The sequence below is a fragment of the Oryzias latipes genome, chromosome 20 (genome assembly GCF_053564925.1).
Source record: "Oryzias latipes strain Hd-rR chromosome 20, Olatipes_Hd-rR_3.1".
Classification (NCBI taxonomy): domain Eukaryota; kingdom Metazoa; phylum Chordata; class Actinopteri; order Beloniformes; family Adrianichthyidae; genus Oryzias; species Oryzias latipes.
This window is the reverse complement of record NC_136256.1, coordinates 17,246,120-17,269,009: the sequence shown is the minus strand read 5'-3', so window position 1 is coordinate 17,269,009 and position 22,890 is coordinate 17,246,120. Positions and strand designations below refer to the sequence as shown.

The 22,890-nt window shown below is 39.8% G+C and overlaps 2 protein-coding genes across 5 annotated transcripts; one reads left to right on the top strand and one right to left on the bottom strand.

The window, feature by feature from the left end:
• Positions 1-14: 14 nt before the first annotated feature.
• On the bottom strand, positions 15-2,492 carry tmem14ca (transmembrane protein 14Ca). Of its 3 annotated transcripts, none has more exons than XM_004080976.4 (5): positions 2,349-2,492; positions 1,813-1,900; positions 710-811; positions 356-443; positions 15-171 (listed from the first exon to the last, which is right to left on the bottom strand). In XM_004080976.4, the coding sequence occupies exons 1-5, from the start codon at positions 2,463-2,465 to the stop codon at positions 111-113; spliced, it is 456 nt and encodes a 151-aa protein (XP_004081024.2). In that variant the 5' UTR covers positions 2,466-2,492; the 3' UTR covers positions 15-110. The 3 variants fall into 3 exon arrangements, with proteins under 3 accessions (XP_004081024.2, XP_011487116.1, XP_011487115.1); XM_011488814.2 differs by having other exon boundaries at positions 2,116-2,385; XM_011488813.4 differs by lacking the exon at positions 2,349-2,492 and adding an exon at positions 1,969-2,107.
• Positions 2,493-7,279: 4,787 nt separating this feature from the next.
• On the top strand, positions 7,280-17,748 carry tfap2a (transcription factor AP-2 alpha). 2 transcript variants are annotated; one of them, XM_004080970.5, is made up of 7 exons: positions 7,280-7,578; positions 9,803-10,222; positions 11,118-11,166; positions 12,528-12,753; positions 13,560-13,678; positions 15,267-15,408; positions 16,188-17,748. In XM_004080970.5, exons 1-7 carry the CDS (start codon positions 7,528-7,530, stop codon positions 16,474-16,476), a joined length of 1,296 nt encoding a protein of 431 aa, XP_004081018.1. In that variant the 5' UTR covers positions 7,280-7,527; the 3' UTR covers positions 16,477-17,748. The 2 variants fall into 2 exon arrangements, with proteins under 2 accessions (XP_004081018.1, XP_004081017.1); XM_004080969.4 differs by lacking the exon at positions 7,280-7,578 and adding an exon at positions 8,079-9,408.
• The last annotated feature ends 5,142 nt before the right edge of the window (positions 17,749-22,890 follow it).

Sequence of the window (22,890 nt, the reverse complement as noted above, 5' to 3'; positions counted from 1 at the left end):
AAAACCACAACCACTCAATATACAAAGACTGTATTTTATGACAAAACATACATTTTTGGACAGAAAATGTAAATGATAAAAGACTTTTCCTTTTCCTGTAATGTATTTGCTCATGAGGACTCTGCAGGTTTCTGAAGCAACGCCAAACTAAGTTTCCCCACCATCAGAAGACTACAAAGAGAGAAAAAAAGAAGTTATTGTCACTGAGAAAACATTTACAAGATTAATATCAATTTAATAAATAACAATCCAAACAAAGTCTATATTGACTGTAACATTTAGTACTTCTAACATGCATTTTTCACATCTTCTACACAGTTTTTTATTTTATTTTTGGATGAAATAAAAACCTGACCTGGCTCCAGCCATCAAACCAGCTGGCATGAACTTCCTTGATCCATAGAACCTCTTTCCCATGACGGCAGTCAGAGCTCCTGATGTAGCTGTGAGTGTAAGACACAATGACATCAGTCAAGGAAAAATCGATAAAAATGTATATTTATCCACTGCAACAATGTGGAAAGCTGCTATTAAACCAAAGCTCAAAAACTGTCCAAAACATGTTATGATCATCTAGATTTATTCAGCTTTGGATGTTGTTCAGGCTGCTATGCAAAACATTTACACCAACAGTGATGTTAGAACTAAAGGGACCGTCTTTAAAGCAAATCACCAAAACACATCTATACTGGTATTTTAGTTTACCAACCTAAGGACACCCAAACATTATTAGGATCATTGGAGATCTGGTAAGCGCCAAAGCCTGCGAGTCCTCCAAAGAGAAGTCCAGCAGCCAGTGAAGGTACACTACCTAGGAGACAACAAATTCATCATCTAAATCGGAAGAACTGCTGAGGGAGCATTAGTTGCTTAGTTTTCCACATGATGACACAGGATGGAGGACAGAGAAAGGGACAAATGTCAACATGGCAAGATTTATATGATGAGCAAAATCAAAGCAAACATCTTTAGAGTTTAAGACTTTTTGTTTAAAGTCCCACTCAAATCATGTTTTGATCTACTGTAAAAGTCTCCCCAGTGGACTTTTATTTATGATTATTGTTTTCAAGACTTCATTCTGAGATGTGGAAGGGCTGCTAGTGTGGAGCATCCCTCCCTCCCAATTGCTGAAAGCTTTGTTTATATAATCTCCTTCTAGCTCACAGCCCCGCACAAACCCCCCGTCTAACACTACTGGGGCAACAAAAATGGCGAGCAAAAGCGAAGCTTTCCGGCCGTACAGTTTTGAGCCAGATGGCAGCTTGTATGACGAAAACAAAACGTACATGGATCTAGTTGTTAACAAGTGGATGCATCAGAATGGAGAAAGTAGAGCTCGTGGCCTGACCAGCGAGTTTTCTGTCACAAATAGGGTCTTTTTTAGTAAGAATTTGAATAAAGAAATACTTAGAAATGCAACTTTAAGCTTTATTTTCTTGATATATTTCCTCCATCATCAGAAAAACAAAATAAAGTCAAAAAAACCCAAAAGAAAAAGCAGAAAACTGATCTTCATTTTTAGAATGGAAAACAAATTATTGTTTCATAGACTGCTAAGCTGATCATAAGGTTCACAAAAAAGTCTAATTTGATGCAATCCCAAATAAATATAAATAATATTTTCTATGTGTATATTTAACAGATTAGGAAGAATTTCAAGTTGCACATTCATTTACCAAAAGAAACATATTCAAAGATCCTTAATGTGTGCTTTCACTTAGCGGTACATCCAGATTATATCATCCAACAAGGAAACAAACAGCCAGGAAAGGCTGGATCACGTGTAACCAGGTTAAGACCGGCTCATCTCACCTGCTTTCACATAACCAATGACTCCCCCGGATGCCACAAGAGTGGCATATCCATATCCCACCCAATCCACAGACATGTTGTTGGACACCTGTCAGGAACACAATATGTTCAGTGACGTCACACAACAAGCATCAACAACGACTTCATATTACTCACAAAGGCACAAATATCCTTAAAAAGGCGGTCTGGTTCGTTCAAAACAGAGTCATTATTACACAAAACAAGCTGAACAAGAAACAGCTGCACAAACATGCTAACACGAGGATGTTTGTCAGTCTCGGTGACACTGACGTGTAAACTTACAGGGATGTAAGAAGTGTGTCTGCTCTCAGAGATAAGGCTAACTAACTGTTGGAGTCCAGAGCCAGCACCAGCTTGAGTAGCAGATTTACTTATTAGCACACAATGTTAGCTAACACGGCACACGAGGCACGAGCGTCATTGCGTAAAGTTATGAAATACCAATTTCAACGAAACGAGACTTTTCTCAAGTAATATAAAATAAAGAAGAAAAATGGGGAAAGGGGGGTTACAACCTTACTCATTGCGTTTGCCCTCTGCCTCCTCAGCCACGACTTGTTCTTGACCGAGCACAAAATAATGCTGCACGTGAACTCTTTCTGTTGGTTGATGGGAAATGTAGGCTGTTCCATATGAAGGCGTTGACCGAACCAACAGAGGATGAACTCCTCGTAACATCAACGAAATTGATTTCAAATGCTGGTCTGGACTGTTGCGACCATAAAAAGGAGAGATACTGCAATAAACTGAGTTTACTGCATTACAATTAATATCGGGGACTGTGTAAAATTGTTAGAATTGGATATCCCACATGGAGTGGGTCAGTGGTTCTCTACCTTTTCTCAGGATGAATACTAGACCTACTTAACAAAATGAGGTTCCTGAATGGGGTCCTTATTGGGTGATTATCTTTTCATCAGATGTCAGATGCTCTCATGTTTAACCTTTGGAATGAGTAGTCTGTTATAGTGTACTACAAGTACACTTGGTCTAAAAGTATAGATACTTTTAGTTCCCTTTTGATTTACTATCTTTAAATTGTAAACCTAAAATGTTCCAATTTAGTCGGAAAAACTTGAAGAATGCAGTTTTACTCGTGTGGTCTATAGGGCATTTTGTTTTGAAGAAGAAAGACAAAACAAAACTGACAACTGAATCAAACTTATTAGTTTGATCATTTCTCTTGTGCAAAAACATTTCATTGAATAGGTGATGTTCATAACCTGAGAAATCTGAATGAGGCTCATGAGTCTTTAGATTATAAATAGATACAATACTTTACTAATTTATATTTAGAACTTCAAGATCCAGTAGCAGGTTATTTTTTGATTAATTTGCATATTCTGCATCTTCTGCTGTAACTCCTGCCACAAACCTCCCAGATGGAGACTTCATATCAAATACCTGGACTTGGCTCTTATCAATTTACCCTTTTTTTTTTATTCCCCAACTTTATCTTTTAAAATGTAGTATTATTTTTGAAAGCTTTTTTTTAAATTCCTTTAAAATTCCGTTTATAATACCAGCTGTGAGCACAAATGTTACATTTCACTGCATCTCCAGCACAGGGGTTCAGATGTAAAGAAGAGCTGCAGGGAGGACATAAAAACTGTCAATTTATTAAAAAATGCTAAGCAATTATAAAAACTGATGCAATGAGTAGATATTAGGGACTCAGCAAGATTAATTAATTTTTATTTATTTAAAAAAAAATATTTGTCTTTTGACCATAATTGATTATTTTCTTCTACAAATTCAGTTTAAATTAAGTTTGGGCTGAATTTAAGAGAGGGACGTGGACTCGATAAGTTGTCAAACTTCATCCAAAAGCCTTTTTGAACTTTGCATATGGTCATTTATAATTATACTTCTGTTAGATGTTTATTTTTTATCTTATCAGTTTGAAACAAAATTAGAATATATAATAGGTATTATTAACAACAACATTGTCGCTGTTCATATTATCATCCAAAATGAAGAGACGATGGAAAAGCTTCAGTAATGCTTTTACATTAATTCCGTTTTCTTTTAAAAACCACTAGATGGCACCACAGGATTACCATTCGTCTTTCCAACTTTACCAACAATGTTTAGGTTGATCCTAAAATATTGTGTTTTTGCTTGCATTAAAAAACAGAAGTATTTACAAAATGTAGCAAAAAGACATGACTGACAACACTGTGTTTCATAAAACAAAAAAATGAACAGACTTTGCCTGAATTATGATTAAACTCAGCAAAAAATAATGATAAATAAGGTAAATTTACCAAGAATGTAAAAACATATTTATTTTTTTCCTCACTTGTTAAAGTTTCTGCTTTCCTTTGAGCACTTTTATTTTATTTTTTCCTGTAGCGCATTGAATCTTCAGACAGTAAGTCGTCCTTCATGCTGTTCCTCTGAAGGGAGAAAGGTGGCGCAAGAACACAATTTATAGCAGTCATAAAGCTGCGTGGACTCAAACTCCTGTAATTGAATTCTGATTTTGAAGTTTATCTTTTTATTTTTCCTTTTTTTTTACTCTGGAGAGGAAGTGACATGACAAAGATCCTTGAGGGGCAAGGAGTGAAGACAAGTAATAATAATAATAATAATAATAATAATAATAATGATAATAATAATAATAATAATAATAATAATAATAATAATAATAATAATAATAATAATAATAATAATAATAATAATAATAATAATAATACGGGAGTTTTCAGGGGTCAGCATGTGGTTTCTGGAATATGCCGGAGGCCTATTGCTGTGCTGAGTTGTGGTGGAAGTGGCTGAAACTGAACCCCCATAGAAAGGCAGCATATTCAAGCAGGACTGCGCAGTTCCCTGAGAAACAGTTCTACTTCAAAACTTACAACTGCCCTGCGTAGAGCCCCAAACAATAATTCTGCCCCCCACCACACGCACACACATACACGCACACACACCTCCCCTCCTGTGAAAGCTCTTCTTTGTCCAGGTCCTTATGGCTGCAGGTACTGCGCGCAGTTAAAACACAGCTTGCCTTTGAAGTCAAACTTAAAGGCTTGTTTTTAAATATTAACACCGAAAAGAAGAAAATCTATTGACTCCTCGCGGAATTCTGCATGTGTAGGGAAAAAAAAGGGGAGATAAAAACAAACAAAAAGTTGAAATCGGAGTATTAATTTTAAAACTACAATGCTGCGAGGATTTCATTCATGTGACAGCAGCGGGATCATCGTGCTCGCTGCTGTAGCCATCTTTGTGTCTGTTTCTCTGTGCTTTTCTTCAAAAACCTCAATGGACAAAAAAAAGAAAAGTTTTTTGGACTAAAAGAAGCTTTCACGGATGTCACCTATGTGCACGCGCACATGTTGCTCAGCTTCACGTGTGCGTGTAAAGTGCGCGGATGAGAGGGGTAGAGCTCATTCGCTCTTGGCCTGAGGTAAGTATGTATTAGAAATAAACAGTTGATAAATAAAAAATGATCCCCAACAAAAGCAGAGCATCTTCCTGTAGGAGCTGATGCTGAGAGGTAACCTTCAAGTTTTTATTTCTTTTTTTAAGTCGACACATTCATTTGCAGTAAGAGTTCATGCTTTACTTTCATAATGTATGGACAATTAAATATATACGTAAATTTTCAGTTTTATCCCTATTAAATTGAAATATTTATGATTTTGTTTCACCTTATTTTTAGTGTATTTTAAATGTTTTCCAATACATTATCATTGTAAATTAAATTAACCAACAACAACACTCATTTCTAATGTATCTGCAAATGTATGGCATTATTCATTTGCTTTTCTGATTTAAAAAGTGCTGCAATAAAAAGATTATAGGCTGTGAGTCAGAAAAGCAGACCCACAGGGCCTTTTTCACTTTTCCTCAGGTACGCCACTTTAGTTGTATTTATTTTTTATTTTTTATGTATCCACACCCGGTTTGGATTGCGCATGCGTCACCAGGTATGCCCCGCACCATTTTTTTCTTTTCTTTCATGGACAGGTAAGACGATTGGTTCTAGGTGAAAAGTAAAGGTTTACTTTGGGACCGGAGGCTTAATGAGAGGAGCAGCTCAATACAAAACAGAAAACGCAGAAGAAGACAAAGAATGTCAATTATGGGGGAAATAGGGGAATGGCAGGTATGTGTGACTTCACTTTCAAGACAAGAAGAAAAAACTGAACAAATCTATATGAACTGTCAACTTGTTTGCTTGTTTGAACACGGAGCTGGATGTGAGAGATCTCTTCAGAAAAAAGAAAATGATCTATCATTTGAGAGTGTTAAAGTTGCTTTATCTGTGAAAATCAGCAAGAATTTGATCCAAGAAAACATTTAAAAAACAAATTTCGCTGATTAATTAATAATGCTTGGTAGGAAGGACTGAAAAATATTTTTTATCTTTTGAATTTTTTTTCTTTTCCCAGTTTAGCCCAGTCTGTTTAGTTTAGCCATTATTGAATTCTATTACTTCATGTTCTTTATGATTTCATGTTTATTATTCAATTACCGGTATGAAGCCCATTGAGACGACTATTGTTTTAGTATTGGACTATATAAATAAAATTGAATTGAACTGAAATTGTTTAGTTTTTAAATTATAATTTGCAGGTTTGAGTTTGTATCCAGACGCAAATGTAACTTTTCGCCTTTAATTCCTGGCTGCCCCAGGTCCGGTGCGCACACGGATATCTGACCTCTCCGGTCTGAATCTGCAGATTTTACCAAACAACTGTCCTTGTATTTCTGTCAAGTGAGAAGCTGAAACAACCCAAGAATCGTTTCTGGTTTCATTCGGTCAATCGCTTTCATCGCCTCAGACTCATTAATAACAACTGACTGAGAAGGGAAGAAGAAGAAAAAAAAAGAGTTACTCCACCAAAAATGGTAATCTGGGTTTCAGGCAAGAAAGAGCCAACGCCTTTGCAGAGCTGGCGACCTGTCTGCTGACCCACGACCTGCTGAGGTGCAGGCTCGACCGGCGACAGGGCAGAGCCAGGCTCCCCCCCGGCCGCTCATTCAAATGAAACAAGGCCTTGTTGTTGTGTTAATTATTGACACCCCCCTCCTACCCAAAACCTCGCTACCTTACAGGTAGTCAATGGACCTGTAGTTGGAAAAGCTGACTTTTTCTTTTACATAACATTGTCAGGAAAGCCTGTGAAGATCTCAACTCAATGGGATTAAAATAACACATCAGTTTAAGGGGGAGTAACAAATAAATGATCAACGTGAAATTTGGGTGATTAACTTCAGAGCAAATCCAGCAATTGAAATGTATTTCTTTAAATGTGGCCTTAAGGATTTATCCACATTTTTCTTGAATAATTTAAATAAATAAAAAAATATTTGCTATATGTTAAGATACAAAACGACAGTCCCAGGTGCAGGTTTCCACATCCCCTCCCTTCCACGGGCGAACACACCTCACCGCGCAGCAGAAACAACAAAGGAGCTGGAGACTTTTACCTGTCCAGTGGTGTTTGTGCGTGCAGATGAGGGGGAATCAGAACTGCTGTTGATATGCTAATGAGGCCCTTATGCCAGCGTTGTTCCAGAACTGCTCCAGCCCTTCACTTTCACCATTAGAGGGAGACCTCAGAGCGCGAGACAGACAGCAGCTCGCAGCTTCAATAAAAGTAGTTTTTTCTGAGCGGGGGAGCACAATTCACCGAGTGAAAACAAGACTAAGGTGATACTCAAAAGCCACCTCAACGTCCCATGAAAATGCTCTGGAAATTAACTGATAACATTAAGTATGAAGATTGCGAGGTAAGAACAACTTTTCCAATTATTTTAGAATTTTGTCTGCATTTTTTTAAAGTAAAATTTAAAAAAAGGTGTTTCACTTTTCTAAATCAAACTTATTAAATGCAGAAATTACAAAATAGATTTTTCATTGATTTATATAAATTATAAAATATTAAAAACACAATAAAAAGTATTACTAATAAAAACAATGTTCGTTTTTTAGTACAAATTACTTCATATTTAAATAATGACACGTGCATACATACAAATGTTAACATGCACTTACCATTTTAAAGGAGTTACGCGCGTAAAAGCTTGGTGCAGTCAGTTTTATTTAATGATTAAATGACATCCACATGTCCCCTTCACTATGCGAGTTGGACTTGTGAAAATGTGCGTGTGAAGTGTCTGCGTGCATCTTTGTGCGCAGCGCACATTGCCTGATCATTGTTTTGGACATAGTCAAAGTTTAGCAGACATATCGGTGGCTTGTTTGAGGGTGGAGAAGCCAGTCAAACGAGTTTTTTTTTATTTTTTGTGGGGTTCTTGTACGCACTCGCGTCTTACATGGGAACGGACAGAGCTGATCAAACAGAAAATAAATTGACGTTTGTGTGAACATATTTTTATTTACTTATTTTTTGTTATTTCCTCCTTTGATCAAAATAATGTTTAGATTAGCATTTGAAGTCTGGTAATGGCTCATTGTTAGGTGATTTTGGAGATAAGGAAGGAAGTGAATCTTTGGAAGCCGTGCGTTAAAAGTTCGTTAATGCGCCTGATCCAACGGACCGATCTTAGAGCGTAATTTTGTTTTCCCTCGTCTTTCCGGGTTAAAGTTAAAGCTTGCCCGCGCTGTTCCGTGACTTAGAGCCGAAGAAGAACTGGTTGGATTAAAATCAGTGGAATCGAAAGCAGGAGAGAACCATGGAGGACGGCTCCGTGTCTGAGGCAGAAAACAAAGGGGCAGACGGTCGGAATGAGTCGATCGGTGCTTCTCCTGCCGGATTTTCACCAACTTCAGAGGTGCACATTATTTCCTCCTCTCGCTCCGTCTGCCTCCTTTCATTCCTGTCTTTCTTTCACTTTTGCGCTTTGGCCCTGGAACTATTTCCAAATGCGCTCCCTCCTCCTCCTCCCCCTCTCTCTGATTCGCCAGGCGAGTGAATGTCCCTCTTTTTTGTCTCCACTCCCCTCTCCCTCTTTCTCTCTCCCTCCCCATCCCTGATTAGATATACTGATTCCTCCTTTCAATGGACGTCATTTAAGCGTAGACTCCTGCCTTGAGTTGCGTCCTCTGCTTCACGCCAGATTTCCGACCATTCTTTCCTTATTATTTAGGATTCCTGTAATATTAATGGTCACGAATGCGTTCCATTAGGAGTCCAAGAGGGAGAAGCGGCTCTTTTGGCTAATATGAGCTCAAGCGAGGGGACGGTAGCACTGTGATAGAAGCCGGGGGAACGCAGAGAAGAGAGGGGCTGCCAAGAGAAACTTTTTTAGCCCAAATCCACCAGCAGCGCCGCGTCTTTTTATTATTTTTTTTATTATTTTTTTATTTTTACACCCCTCCTGATTTTGTAGACGCAAATGAGGGGCGCCTCGGATCTTACCTTTTACTTCTGATGGATTATCGTCCTGCTGTTGAGGCACATATCTGATCTCCGGGGCCATCGCGATCGTGCAGGAGAGAAGAGTCTTCTCGGGGGGCTTTTTTCTCCTTTCTTTTGCTGGCTGATTTTGCCCCGCGAAGTCCGTGTTTTTGACCTGATTGCTGCTGGGTTTTTCTCTTTCTGTTGAGGCGCACCAAAAAAACCCTTACAGATGTTAGTGCACAGTTTTTCCGCGATGGTAAGTTTCTGGAGCTTCACTGTATTTTTTGCGTTTTCAAAAACATTTTATTTTATAAATTTTATCTTTAAAGTAAAAAAATTCAGAATAATCTAAAAAAATGTATAGAAATTTGGATTTATCTACACCCATTGATTTGTTCTCAGATGTAAATTGATTTCTAAAAAATATATTGTTGTATTTGAGTCTTTTAGGGCCACTAATTCTTAGGAAATGTGTTTTCTTTGCAAATTAAATTTTGATATTTGTCTGTAAAAAAATCTACTAATGCTCATACTTCCAGGTCATAATCTCTGATAAAAAAGCCCGCAGAGCATCCAAACAGCATCAAACCAAATTCATTTAAAATTCATCTCGACTAAAAACATCCTTTTGTTCTGTCCCCACCTGCCAGGACCGTCACGACGGCACCAGCAATGGGACAGCCAGGCTACCTCAGCTGGGCGGCGTGGGCCAGAGTCCGTACACGAGCGCCCCTCCACTCTCCCACACGCCGAACTCAGACTTCCAGCCCCCGTACTTCCCACCGCCCTACCAGCCCATCTACCCGCAGTCTCAGGACCCGTACTCGCACGTCAACGACCCTTACTCCCTGAACTCCCTGCACGCCCAGCCGCAGTCGCAGCACCCGGGCTGGCCGGGGCAGAGGCAGGGCCAGGAGAGCGGCCTGCTGCACCAGCACCGCAGCCTGCCACACCAGTTGTGCCGGGAGTACCGCAGGGAAGTGCTTCTACCGTCCGGCCACGGCATCGATACAGGACTGTCGGACTCTATCCAAATCCATGGAATACCTCACCCTTTAGATGACGTTCAGGTGAGGCTGCGCTCCTTCTTCTTTTTTATTCATTTATTTTTGTTGATTTTTTTAAAAAGTCTATTACACAACACCATATCTTTCATTGTGGTATTAATTTATCCTGCAACACGCCTGCATCTGAATTAAAATATGTATTATCATATTTAAGTTTTTTTAATGGAAATTTTTTCTAACAGAGCACGAATAAATTATTTTAATTAACTATTTTTTTCAAAAAAATGCCATTTCTATTAAACTAAAAATATTTTTTTTAATTTTATTTAATTTTAAAACGGAATGCTTGTCAGTTTGGATGATTTTGATATTATTTTATAGCTAAACAAATGGAATTGGTCATGTTAAAGTCGATTTTCGTTGGATTTTCTAAGTATGTCATTTTGTATTAGAGCTCAGCGTTTCACAAAGTGCAGCTTCCACGCGAACAACAGCGTTGTAATACATTACATGCTTTCTAACAAGAAAATCGAGTTTACTGTATTGAGTTGTGCTGCTCTGATATTGTCAATAAGCCTCTTTCTTTTTTTCCCCTCCCAGTGTTTAATCAGAAACAAACACCAATAATTCTCTAATTAGTTCATAGGCCTTTAATAGGCTGCGCTGGCGTAATTACTATCCAATCTAGATTAGAGGTTTCCTTATGAGAAGAGCCAATCTAAAGGCGAAATTGGGTCAGGATTATGGGACGACACTGCTTCGTTATTTAAGTCTGCACGTCCACCCGCTGAAAAGCACCGGTGGACAATAATAAGAGAAATTGGCCCAGAGAAAACGGGAAACATTGGCTGCTAATTGTGTTTGGCTTTGTTCGTCCTGAGATGCCTTTACGCACAAGTATGGCTGACTTTTCGTGGCTTTGCGCACCAAAAATTGATTTGATGTTTTTGTGTCACAGCCTGAGGATCAAGGAATTCACATTCCAGACCAGACTGTAATTAAAAAAGGTAAGATATTTCCTCTGAGATATCATGCATGTTTTTTTTTCCAAGCTGCACACGTCTTAGATACACCAACAACACACACTCCGTTCCCTATTCTGCTTGAAAGAACCCGATGCGGTAATGCCTGACTGATCCTAATACGCAGTAGCCTATTTTTCATTACATGGTTTCCAAGTGCATCAAACTGGCTGCACCTTTTCTCCCCCTCGCTGATGGAATTTATTGTCAGCGTTTCGGCGCAGCGGGGAGATGAGTGGAGCTGGGGAGCTTTGTCGGCTCGTGCTTTGGATGGTCAAAGGTACAGGCCCATAGACGATGATGGCACTTAGGAGGCAATAGCTGCAATCACGCAGCATGGCCAAATCTAAAATGGAAGCTGGGATTGCTGGATGGAGCGCAGACCGAGTGTGCAAGATGATAAACTGTCATTTAGGGAGGGAATCAGAAACTGGATATGGAAAAGTGACAGGCTCATATCCCGAAATGCAATTTTATTTATATTTAGTTTGCTTTGATCAAGCTTGTTTGGTTATTTCTTTTTAAAATGTATTTTTTGTCCCTAACCCTGAGATTTATGCTGTTGGTGATGCAACATAAGGAGGCCTGTTGTTCAAAAGCGTTGTGTCAGGTTGAATTAGACCTCTGCAGCTGAGATGTGAGACGATTTTTTTTTCTTTCTGTTTGTAATCCATTTTTCATCTTTTTTTAACCCGAGTTCGTCTATCTGCACATCAACATGATAATTGGCTTCCTATATTAGTAATCTCAAGAGTTCGTTTAGCTCCTATTGTCTCTATTAGGCTCCCTTGAGCCATTAATGTCACAAGTGATCTATCCAAAGGCGCGCAGTCCCCCTTTGTCTCCGGTTACTGCACACCGAAACGGCGCAAGGCCCGGCTGTGCTGAGCCTCCCTCCTCCCCCTCACGATCGCTCTGCCGGTGTGAAATCCACACGCAGGCGGCGGCGGGATTTTGCAGGAAGCCGTAGATATGTCAAAATAATCTCGAATGAATCTCCTAGGTTGCAGAGTTTTTTGCGTGAAAAATGCGCAGTTCTTCCTCTGCGCAATGCGCTTTTTTGGACATATTTGCAACAAAAAATGCACACTAAAAGTAATAATACATTATCAATACTATAAACACAATTACACATATATATTGTGGTTGCTTTAGGATTTTGTTGCTTAAAGTAAAAAAAATACCTTAAAATGGAATGAACGACCCGCCCCCTATTTCATTTAGTTAAAGCTCTGCATTGCATGAAATTTACTGAGCACGGTTCTTTCTTCCTCTCTTTCTGCCTCAATCAACCTCCTCCTCTCTTTTTTTCTCCTGCTACTCCTCCCTTCTTTTCTCTGCTTTAGGTCCAGTGTCTTTATCCAAGAACAACAGCGTCTCCGCCATCCCCGTAAATAAGGATGGTCTTTTCGGAGGAGTGGTTAACCCAAACGAGGTGTTCTGTTCGGTTCCGGGTCGCCTGTCTCTCCTCAGCTCCACATCAAAATACAAGGTCACGGTGGCTGAGGTGCAGAGACGCCTTTCGCCGCCGGAATGCCTCAACGCCTCACTGCTGGGCGGGGTGCTGAGGAGGTGAGTTTGGATCTTTCTTCCTCTCCCCACTCTCCCCCTTTCATCCACACCTGTGCGCGTCTCCCCCGCCACTCCAGTCATTTGTGAGCGCCCATCTCAGGCCCATGCACTCTCTCTCTCTCTCTCCTTCCTCTGTACTAGGAATAATTAAAATCGACCAACCATGACACCTAGCTCCTGCATTTAAAGCAGGAGGGGTCTGTTAAATTCCATATTAACTTCCCTCGCGCATTGGAGCTCCCACTCCCAGTGTCTCAAATTAATGGAAGCCTAGTCTGTTTCAAGCCCAGCTCTGTAGGCCCAATGAAGGCATTACACATGAAAACATTGGTCTCTAGTGAACTCTCTGCAAAAGTGCTGCAGACATACGTTCGTTAATACCACTGCTTATTAAGCAGCTCTTTATTTATTCAGTTGATTCTGCTTTTCCTGAAAAGGCCTTGCCTCTTTAAGCTCTTGTCCAAAACGTGACCAAGCGTATAGTTTACTTCAGTGAGATTGTTATTAAATGCACATTATTTCTATTATACTAAGAAAAAAATAAGAGATATAATTTTTCAGATGAAATGTATGTGTTTCAGATTGTCAAACTAACAAATAAAAAAATAAAAATACAGTTGGTGACAATCTCATGGAAAACCACACTGTCTGATTTTTAGATAAGCACTTTTTAAAATGCTAAACAGAAGTATATTCCCCTTTCACAAAATTAGCCCCCCACACCATCTCCATCAACGACCACCATCTTTAAATTCCTCCACATAAGCACCCCAGCAGTGACATTCTTCCTTGCCTTTCCATCAAAGGGCCAAATCCAAGAACGGAGGAAGATCCTTAAGAGAGAAGCTGGATAAAATCGGCTTGAATTTACCTGCAGGCAGACGCAAGGCGGCCAACGTCACCTTACTGACGTCACTAGTCGAGGGTAAGCAGTCAAAATCACGTGTCATATATATATTATATATATTATGTGTGTGTGTGTGTGTGTGTGTGTATTTTTTTTCTTTCACCATCTCTTTTCCTCTGTGTTAGAAATCAGCATATGCGCTCATCCGTGTAATGCAGACCGACTTTGCCTCGCAAGTAATAAAGCATGAAGGATGTGTGTGTGTGTGTGTGTGTGTGCGTGTGTGTAAGTGTGTGTAAGTGTTTGCATGTGCAGAGAGAGACCCCCACACACATGTATACACATAGAGATAGAAGGAGCGGTGTTGGTAATTCTTGAGGCTTTGCAACCTTGGCCTTTGCTTCAGGAGCAGGCTGCGTCCACAGGCTGGCCTAGTTTATACCCTGGATTAATTTGTGTTGAAGTCCAGTTAATTATTGAGTGCTGCTTGTTTATTGGGCACTGCTGAGCCGTTTCACCTCGTGGATGAAAAGTCGATTGATTTATTAACACTGCATTGTTTCAAACATTAATACGCAGCTCTGGTTGAAGCAGTTCTTTATTTATTTATTTATTTTTTAATTCCTTTTGTTAATAGCTTCCCATGATTTGAGTTTCGCTGAAGATTTGCATTACATGCAAATGGCATCAGGCTGACCTATTGGGAGCTATATGTTTTGGGCCTATTCAAGAATAAATTAGGCAATTATTGTGCGCAGAAAAGATGCATTTTACGCGACTGGATAAATCCATTTCACTCGCTGAGTTGAGCCTCATTATTCAGTGCAGTGGTATTTGGTGTGCTGCTGGTTTCCAAAGGTGAAAGCCCGCGATGGTTCATTGGTCGCCGTTAATCATTATTGCAGGCCGGGCCTAAATGAAATATTCATCGCGTTTCGCAGAAATTTGGTCCTGTATTGTAATGAGCCCGGAGAAATGTTTGATTGTGGGTAATCAGAGGCTCTGACACGTGGGGAGCGCAGAGAGAGGAGGGGTGAAAGGAGGCCGGCCTGGTTATTTAGTGAAGGGGGCTCTGTCGTTGTTTATAATCTGCTCCTTTTTATGGAAAATCGTTTACTGGACTCATGCTTTGATGTTAATTGGCGCATGCGTTCTTCCGGAGCTTGCGGACAGGAAGCCCTGCAGTTAAAAAAAAAAAAGATCCTCAGGAAATTAAAACCAAAGACGACTTGGAGGGAAAAAAGGGGAAAAATGAACTAAGATTTTGAGATTTTGACCGAGAAGTTCGTTTAACTTTGAGAGGTGTTGGACTTTCACTAAAGCCCAGCTCTGCTAATCAATGACATGCTGTCGGGCATGACGCTCCGTCTGTGCCTCCTATCTCCTCCATGTTGGGACGTTCTCACGGTGTGAGGAAAAGGAGCCAGACGCGCACTGACAGCTGCCGTGCCTGCTCCATTATGACTTGTAGCTGTGTTGTCATCATTCGCAGTGCGCAGGTGCCACAATACTCCTCTCAGAACGCAGAGCGGACGCGCCGTTCGGATCAGATTAATCTTCCTCCAAGCAGAGAGTTTGAACTTCTCGGTACTGTTAAATAAGAAAACACATTCACGCTCACGTCTCTCCCTTGTCCCACCCCACCCCACCACCACCTCTCTTTCAGGAGAAGCGGTGCACCTTGCCAGGGATTTCGGTTATGTATGCGAGACCGAGTTTCCAGCCAAGGCAGTAGCCGAATATGTAAACCGTCAGCATTCTGACCCAAACGAGCAAGTCCAAAGAAAAAACATGCTATTGGCCACAAAGTAAGTGTTATCATCTCATATTGTCACGTGTGTTTGTCTATTTTATACTTACCCCCCCCCCCCCCCCAACACACACATAACCAAACACACAACTTTACGCACACTTTACAAACTTGATGTTTTTTTTTATATTCCATTATCTAATCTGTTATTTACTTTCGTTTACATTTTATTCAAGTAAACTACAAGTTGTTGATTTTCTCACCCACTTTGTCGCGCGTGAGCGTCAATGTTTCTGGTGTAATTCCTGACACTCCAGCTGACACGTGGCTGGCTTTCATCTGTTTACTCTGCATTGACTAAAGCCTCAGAAAGCAACGAGGACAGGCGGAGGCCGGCGTTTAATATTGATGATGTGCTGCTAAAATCAAACAGCTGTAAGCCGTAACTGCTTATGACAGGCTCTTAAGTATTTTTAAGGCAGACTAAATAATTGGAATGGAAAGTGATTAAAGAGGCATTGGAGCAACTTTTAAAGGTCTTCCTTAAAAAAAAAAAAAAGGATTACACTTTAATTATCTTATTTTATTTCTTTCGTTTTATTGATCAAATTTGAGGCGAATAAATTCTCGTTTTAGCATATAAAATATTTTTTCGTGTGTGTATGTGTTGAAAAATGAAAAATATACTGGAATAAATTGATTAGGGAAGCAGTTTTTTTTCTCCCTTTGCGCAGCGCTACGAAGCGTGATGTATTTATCTATTTGATTGGGTTGTCACAACGCATGCGTGGCGGCTTTTTGGCACGCTCACTAATGCTGCGCTCTTTTTGCTTTTAGACAAGTGTGCAAAGAGTTCACAGACCTGCTGTCCCAGGATCGCTCGCCGCTGGGAAACTCACGGCCACAGCCCATTCTTGAACCGGGAATCCAAAGCTGCTTGACCCACTTCAGTCTAATCTCGCACGGTTTTGGGACCCCTGCACTGTGCGCGGCCGTCACGGCCCTTCAGAACTATCTAACCGAGGCGATCAAAGCCATGGACAAAATGTACCTCAACAACAACCCCAATAGTCACTCAGATAACGGCACTAAAGGTGGAGACAAAGACGAGAAGCACAGAAAGTGATGTTTGCATTTCACCTTCAACGAGGCTCAAACCCCCTTTTCTGCAGCCGCCTCGCCCTCCCCAAAACCCCCAATCTTCCAGTATAAATATTATAAATACCCTATAAATATTATTGATAAAGTCAAACGTGCCACTTCCTGATCTTACGCCGGGTTTACGTGATTTGTTTGTACATCCCACTTCGGAGACAAGAGGAAAGGACGCAAGAATCCTCTTCTTCCAACACCTGAATCATACAAGACATTGTTTTAAAAAATACAAAAGAAAAAAAAAGAAGAAAAAATACGGCTGCAGAGGAGCAGCTCTAGGTAAAGGTGTACTGCCTCACCCAGAGGACTTTTTATGAACTCCCCCTTATTTTTTATGAGCTGCAACGAATGGACTGAAATCCAGCGACCCTTCTATTTCTCAATTTTACGATTGTGGCAAAAAAGAAGCTAAAAGTGGATGAATTCTTATCAGTATTGTGAGTAATAAACTTAAAAAAAGAAAGAAAGACAACGAAAAATTCCGGATATCCATGCCATGACTTCAGTTGTAGACTCTCTCCAAGCGACCAACTTGAACTTTTTTTGAATTTCAACACGATTCGCGGTTATATAAGGGAATCAGTGTTCATGTATGTATATATTTATTTATGTGTAATTTAATGGGAATTGTAAATATGGTGCGTCTGTTGAAACTTTTTTTTTTATTTATCTGGTGCCTCCTGTTTTAGTGGGTTTGAATATTCGGTTAGTTCTTCACGTGGTTTTATGGTTCTAGAAAACATGAGTTTTTGGGGTCTTTTATTTCTCTGGGATATTTCCAATTAAGCCCTCTTGTAGCATGTTGACGCAACACTGAAGCAAGTGAACAAAATTGAATAGAAATAAACTCCAGTTTCTCTCTCTATATATAACATCCTATTCTGTTATTTTTATTATTTGATATGAGACAGAGCATAAGTGACACCCTGAGAAGATTTTGTTTTGTGTCTATTTTTTATACAAGCTTATATGTGTTGTGCCAATCAGAAAACCTCTTGTCCTCTCCTTGAAGCACCATAAAAGCAATAAATGGAATATTGTCTTTTTTTTCTCTCTCAATGTTCGAAAACATTTAGAAACATTTTTTGGGACCACCTGATATCTCGTTTTGTCCGATTATGTCCAAAAATTGGAGGCGGTTTTAGCTGTATTGTATAGACATGTGCTGGCAATAGTTCCTATGCCTGTCAATGTATTATAGTCCTTTGTTGCCCAGAAAAAAATAAATATTTGATACGCTTCATCTGGATTCTTATTCCATCTTTTAATTTTGCATACTCTTATTGATACACCCGGGTGTGTTTTTTTTCCTCTATCCCATTCTGAACTGCTACAGTAATTGAGTTTAAGTCTCCCCTGACGATTGCTCCTTGCAATAAGCAGCTGAACTCATTGTTTCCCTCAAGTATAATAAAAAAAAATCTTACTTTAAACTCCCCAGTTCAGAGCACAGAATCGTATGCAGGCCAAATGGCTCACAACGATGGATATATTCGCGTTTGAAGTGTGCAGCGCCACCCCTCCAGCTAAAACCCTCTGAGATGTATCTAGGCCTGGTGTGCAGTGTTTGGTTGTTGCAGGCTATATTTGGCTCTCCCCTGTTTATTCTGTGCTGGAGCCTTATTCAAAGACATGCGTCAAATAATTCTTATGTTGTGTTCCCTGTGAGTGTAATCAACGAACAAACCAGCGCGCAGTTTGCTGATTTTAAGATCTACATTTTTTTTTCCTTTTTGGTTTTGTGTTGTTTTGTGTGATGCAAACACGATTTATTGTGTATTTATGGTGTGGCACCTCTACATTAATCTCGTCATGAATCAGTCTGCAGTTTGTGCGTTTGGCTTATTTCACTGTCTGGTAACCATGCAGCTCCAAATATTGTAACTGAGGGAGATGTGGCATCCTCCACCTCCTCCACCTCCATCTTTTTTCCATCATCATCTTCCATTTTTCTTTTTGAAATCCACACCATTATTTTTAAAGATCCTCGCTTTAATTTGGAGCCAGTTGTTTTGCGGTGAAGTGAGTGAAGCCTAACTGTACATGTCCTTGGCATAATTGCGATGCTCAGTGCCGGAGCAGGTGAAGCGCAGCATTGTCTGTCAGGGCCTGTTTTTGTTGGCTCAATCCTCAGATTGTGTGTGGGATCCTTTCCTTAGGCACAATAGCTCACTCATAAAAGGGGGAGAGACTATACCCGGCTGCTCCTGCTATGGTGGGTGGGGGAGGGAGGGTAGGTGGTGTATAAATAGTCACTTTAAAGGAAGACAATCGTATTAAAACAGTATTCATTGGTATTAGAGGGGAAACGGAGGCCCCCCTCTTGTGTGTCATTAATGCTAATGTTATTTAATAAATTTATGGGGTTTCTTGAAAGAAAGCAGGTTTTTGAGGGTGAAACAAACGCATTAGAAATAGTTGTATCTGCCACAATGGCGCACGATTCTGCGCATTAATGGCGCACGGCGACAAGACCCCATAATAAGGTTTTCCAATTCGTTAAAGAAATATCAAAACTCCATTGTTTTTTGTTGTTTTGTTTACACTGATACCAGCTTGCAATTTGCATACCGTCTTAAGGACAAATTGGAATTTTACCCTCATTAGATTTGAAACAGGTATAGAGCTACTTTCCCCAAAATGCCTCACAGCAAGTCATTTGCAAGAGAAGGAGGTCTGAAATTTGAAGAGCCGGTCAGCAATACTCAGCTGAATATGGATAATTCAATCCATAACTGCTGCTTGTCTCAACTAAACCAATTACAGCTGATTCCCGTTTAGTAATTAATAAGACTGAGGCATGTTGTTATCAAATATTCTGGAGGAGCTGCGAGGATAAAACTGAAGAGTGTGGTTGCAGGAAAAGATGGAGGAAGAAGCCTTCCAATCTTTGCCTGTAAAGTCCGATTTGCTGGGCTTGTGTTGATATTTACAGTTTGCAGGACAATTTGGGGTGAATCTGGCTGAACGAGTTAAACCAGAGCTGCACGGAAACACCACAGCTGATAGGTTTAAATAACTACTTTTAGGGACATATAATAATATTTATATATATATATATATATATATATATTTCCTTTTTTTTTTCTTCCGAATTTTATTGACCTGGATGGGGTCCACGGCCCTGAACTTCTCATCCAGAAGCAGCTGCGCGTCATTGCGCATTCATTAGTCCTGGAAATGTGTCCCATTCGCTCCATCCGCGCACCAGGAGACTCCTTTTTTTGTGGGCAGGAAGTCTTCAGCTGATCCTGCTGAGATCATTGCTTGGTGTACAGGCTGACTGCGCGGCCTAATTAGCCTGTAGCAGCATCACTACAACAGTCTTCGCTGAGGCGCTCGAAGGCAACGCAGAGCTGCTCCTCGCCTCCACGCAAAGATTTGGGGCAACAGTCTACAAGGCCCAGATCTGTTCGCTGCTCCGACAGAGACTTCTCGCTGGAATGAATGGAATTCAATGCAAACCCAACTGGCTTTTTGAACAGGGTGGACACTGAAGGGGATTTTGGAAATTTTATCTTTATTAATGGAACAAAAAAAAGCTTTCGGTAGATTTATTGCACCAAAAACACTTAGTTAAAAAAATCAGCTAAAAATACGTTAAATACATTTGATATGTGCTTACTAAAGGTCCTTTAACGTGAAACGGCTCAGACGGGGTTCCCTTTAAATGACATTTGATAGGGTCATTGATGGAATCGAATTATAGGACTTTAAAGTTTGCAATGACGCGCAAAATGACTAATTGTCCTCCACTCTGACATCACTTGTCATTTGCCCCCCATACCCCGACCCCCCTCCCTCCCTGCCTGTGGGCCCCTTGCCCACTCTGAGCCAGGGCTCTAAAGCCAGGAGAGGTCAACGACTTCACCAAATCGCCCTTGATTACTTGAGACATTAGGTAATCGATTAGAAAACATTAACCGACTTTGAATAAACAAATTCTCTCCTGATTGCAGTTCAATGGCAAAAGAAATCACGTGAGCAGTTGAATTAAACGCGCATGCCCAGACAAACATGCTGACTTAAAGCCGACTTTTTTTGTTTTCTCTTTGACCATTTGCACCTGCTCGTGACTTCACTGACAGTGTTAATGTTATTCTCAAAAAGCACCAGTCAAGCACTGAGGTCTAAATGAAAACCGAGCGGATTATAAAATGTTTTCTCACTCATTTAAGGCAGCTGATTTTTAGAAGAAGAAAAAAAAATCTCCATCTCTGTGCTCTGTCTGTCTCTCCCTGCATCCTCTGCAGTCAGCCGCGGGGGGAGAGTGTCGCCCCGGGCCAAACATATGCTTCTTTCCATTGCACTAATCCAAATGCAGCGTGGAGGAATAATTGCTCGAGTGGCCGTGGCTTCGCAGGGGCTTTGTCCCTCACTGGCTCCCGTCAGCAAGGCACACGCCGTTTCAATCAACTCTCTCTCTCCCTCTGTGTCTTTCTCTGGATCAACCCACAGACCTTCTATCAAACCGGTGTTCCTATAACACATTTATTTTTCTGTTGCTGTCAACTCATCATATTTGGATCAGCCTCTTCATTATTATTGACAGTGCGCCACATTGGCAGGCTTTATTGGCAAAATGGTCGAATGAGCAATGACTGCAAATCATCATTAGTTCTTGGTGACTTTCCTCGGTGCGTCAGACTATTTTTGGGTTGTAGCCTACTTTTTATTTTTTTTTAATAAAGAGAACTATTTGGTAAATATAGAAATAGAATTCTCTTTATCCACGTTAAGCATTAAGTAAATAAAGACCATAACAATAATATGAATAATATTTAAAATAAAGTAAAAACTACATTACAGACAATAAATCAAGTTTATTTTAACATTTACTTTTTCTTAAACGTAACAATATATTATTATGTTAATAACAATTAATCCAATCCCTAAAATGTATAATAAGGTTGGATGAAAAAAAAGCGAAGTAACTTATTTTCTAAAGTTTTCTTTTCTTTTCATCTTATTATATTTGCAATGTTCTATATTGCAAACTAATTTGACACAAGCACAAGGAGGATGTGAGTTGAGAAGCTGAATCAAACAACAGTGACCTTCGTTGTCATGACAGAATTTACATATAACAAAAATCAAACAGCGCACATGCTCATCTTATTTCCTCGGATAAGGACTGGCGGAAGATAGAGTGGTGGTAGTGGCGGTGGAGGTGGTGGGGCAGCAGCGGAGAGCCGTGGATGTCTGACTGAATTAATAGACATGATAATTTCACACTATTTCATAGTGAGCTATCTGTTTCATCACAGCAAAATAAAAGGGTCACTGCGCAGCTGTGGCAAACCCCAAGCGTTATTATGAAGTTTGATGATAGACCCCCCCCCCCCCCCCCCCCATCATCCTCTCCTTTCTTTCCCCCCTCTCTCTGCCCCCCCCTCCTTTCTCGTACTTTGCTTCAGGCCAGCAATAGCTCGGGGCCACGCCGGTGCCTCCCCATGATAAAGGACTTATACTGTGTCTGTGCGCAAAGAAAGCCGCCGCAGCTCCTCTCTCCAGAACCTAATCAACTCACTGGCTTGGCCCTTTAACGATTGGTATACATCCCCCTCCTTTCTCTCTTTCTCTCCTCATCCCGTCTTTTTTTCTGTCTATTTTTCATTTCTCTTTTTCTCCGTTTGTTACTGTTCATTTACCTCAAACATATTGAAGCAACTATACTGCGCCAAATGATATAATAATAATAATAATAATAATAATAATAATAATAATAATAATAATGAATAATATAACATAACTATTATAGTAAATAATTTATATAACTATAGCACTAAAGTAGACTGAAAACTGAAGCATTTAAAAGTTTGCCTGACTTTTCAATGACATTTTTTTACTTTTTCTTTTTATTTAGAAAAAGAAAAAAAATAGAAGTAAAAGAATGAAAACATGGACGAACTGGGACTTTTTTTTCAAATTTAGTCTTCTTTATTAAAACGAACTTCAGTTATAATGTTATGGATTTCTGAACAGCATGATGCACTTTTGGGCCAAATCATTTCAAAATACATTTTAAATACACATTTTTTTTAAATATATTTATTTTCTGTTTTTATTGTGAAAAAATAAAATACAAAACTAAAATGAAACATCTTTCCCCATTTCTTTACACTTTTCAAACACTTGGGTTATTTAGTTAACCCAATTCTAGGGTTAATCATTTTGGGATATATTTTTGGGTTTCTACTGATGGAGCAGGCCAACTTTATGGGGTTATAGTGGTTTTATTTCAACCCAATTTATGCCCCCCCCCCCCCATGAGTGGTTTTTATCTGCGTTAAAATAACCCAGAGAAAAGTTAGTTAGTCCTTTCTTAAACCTTGGTGTTGAATAAAAAAAAACCCAACAACTTATAAATATTTTATGGAGTTTT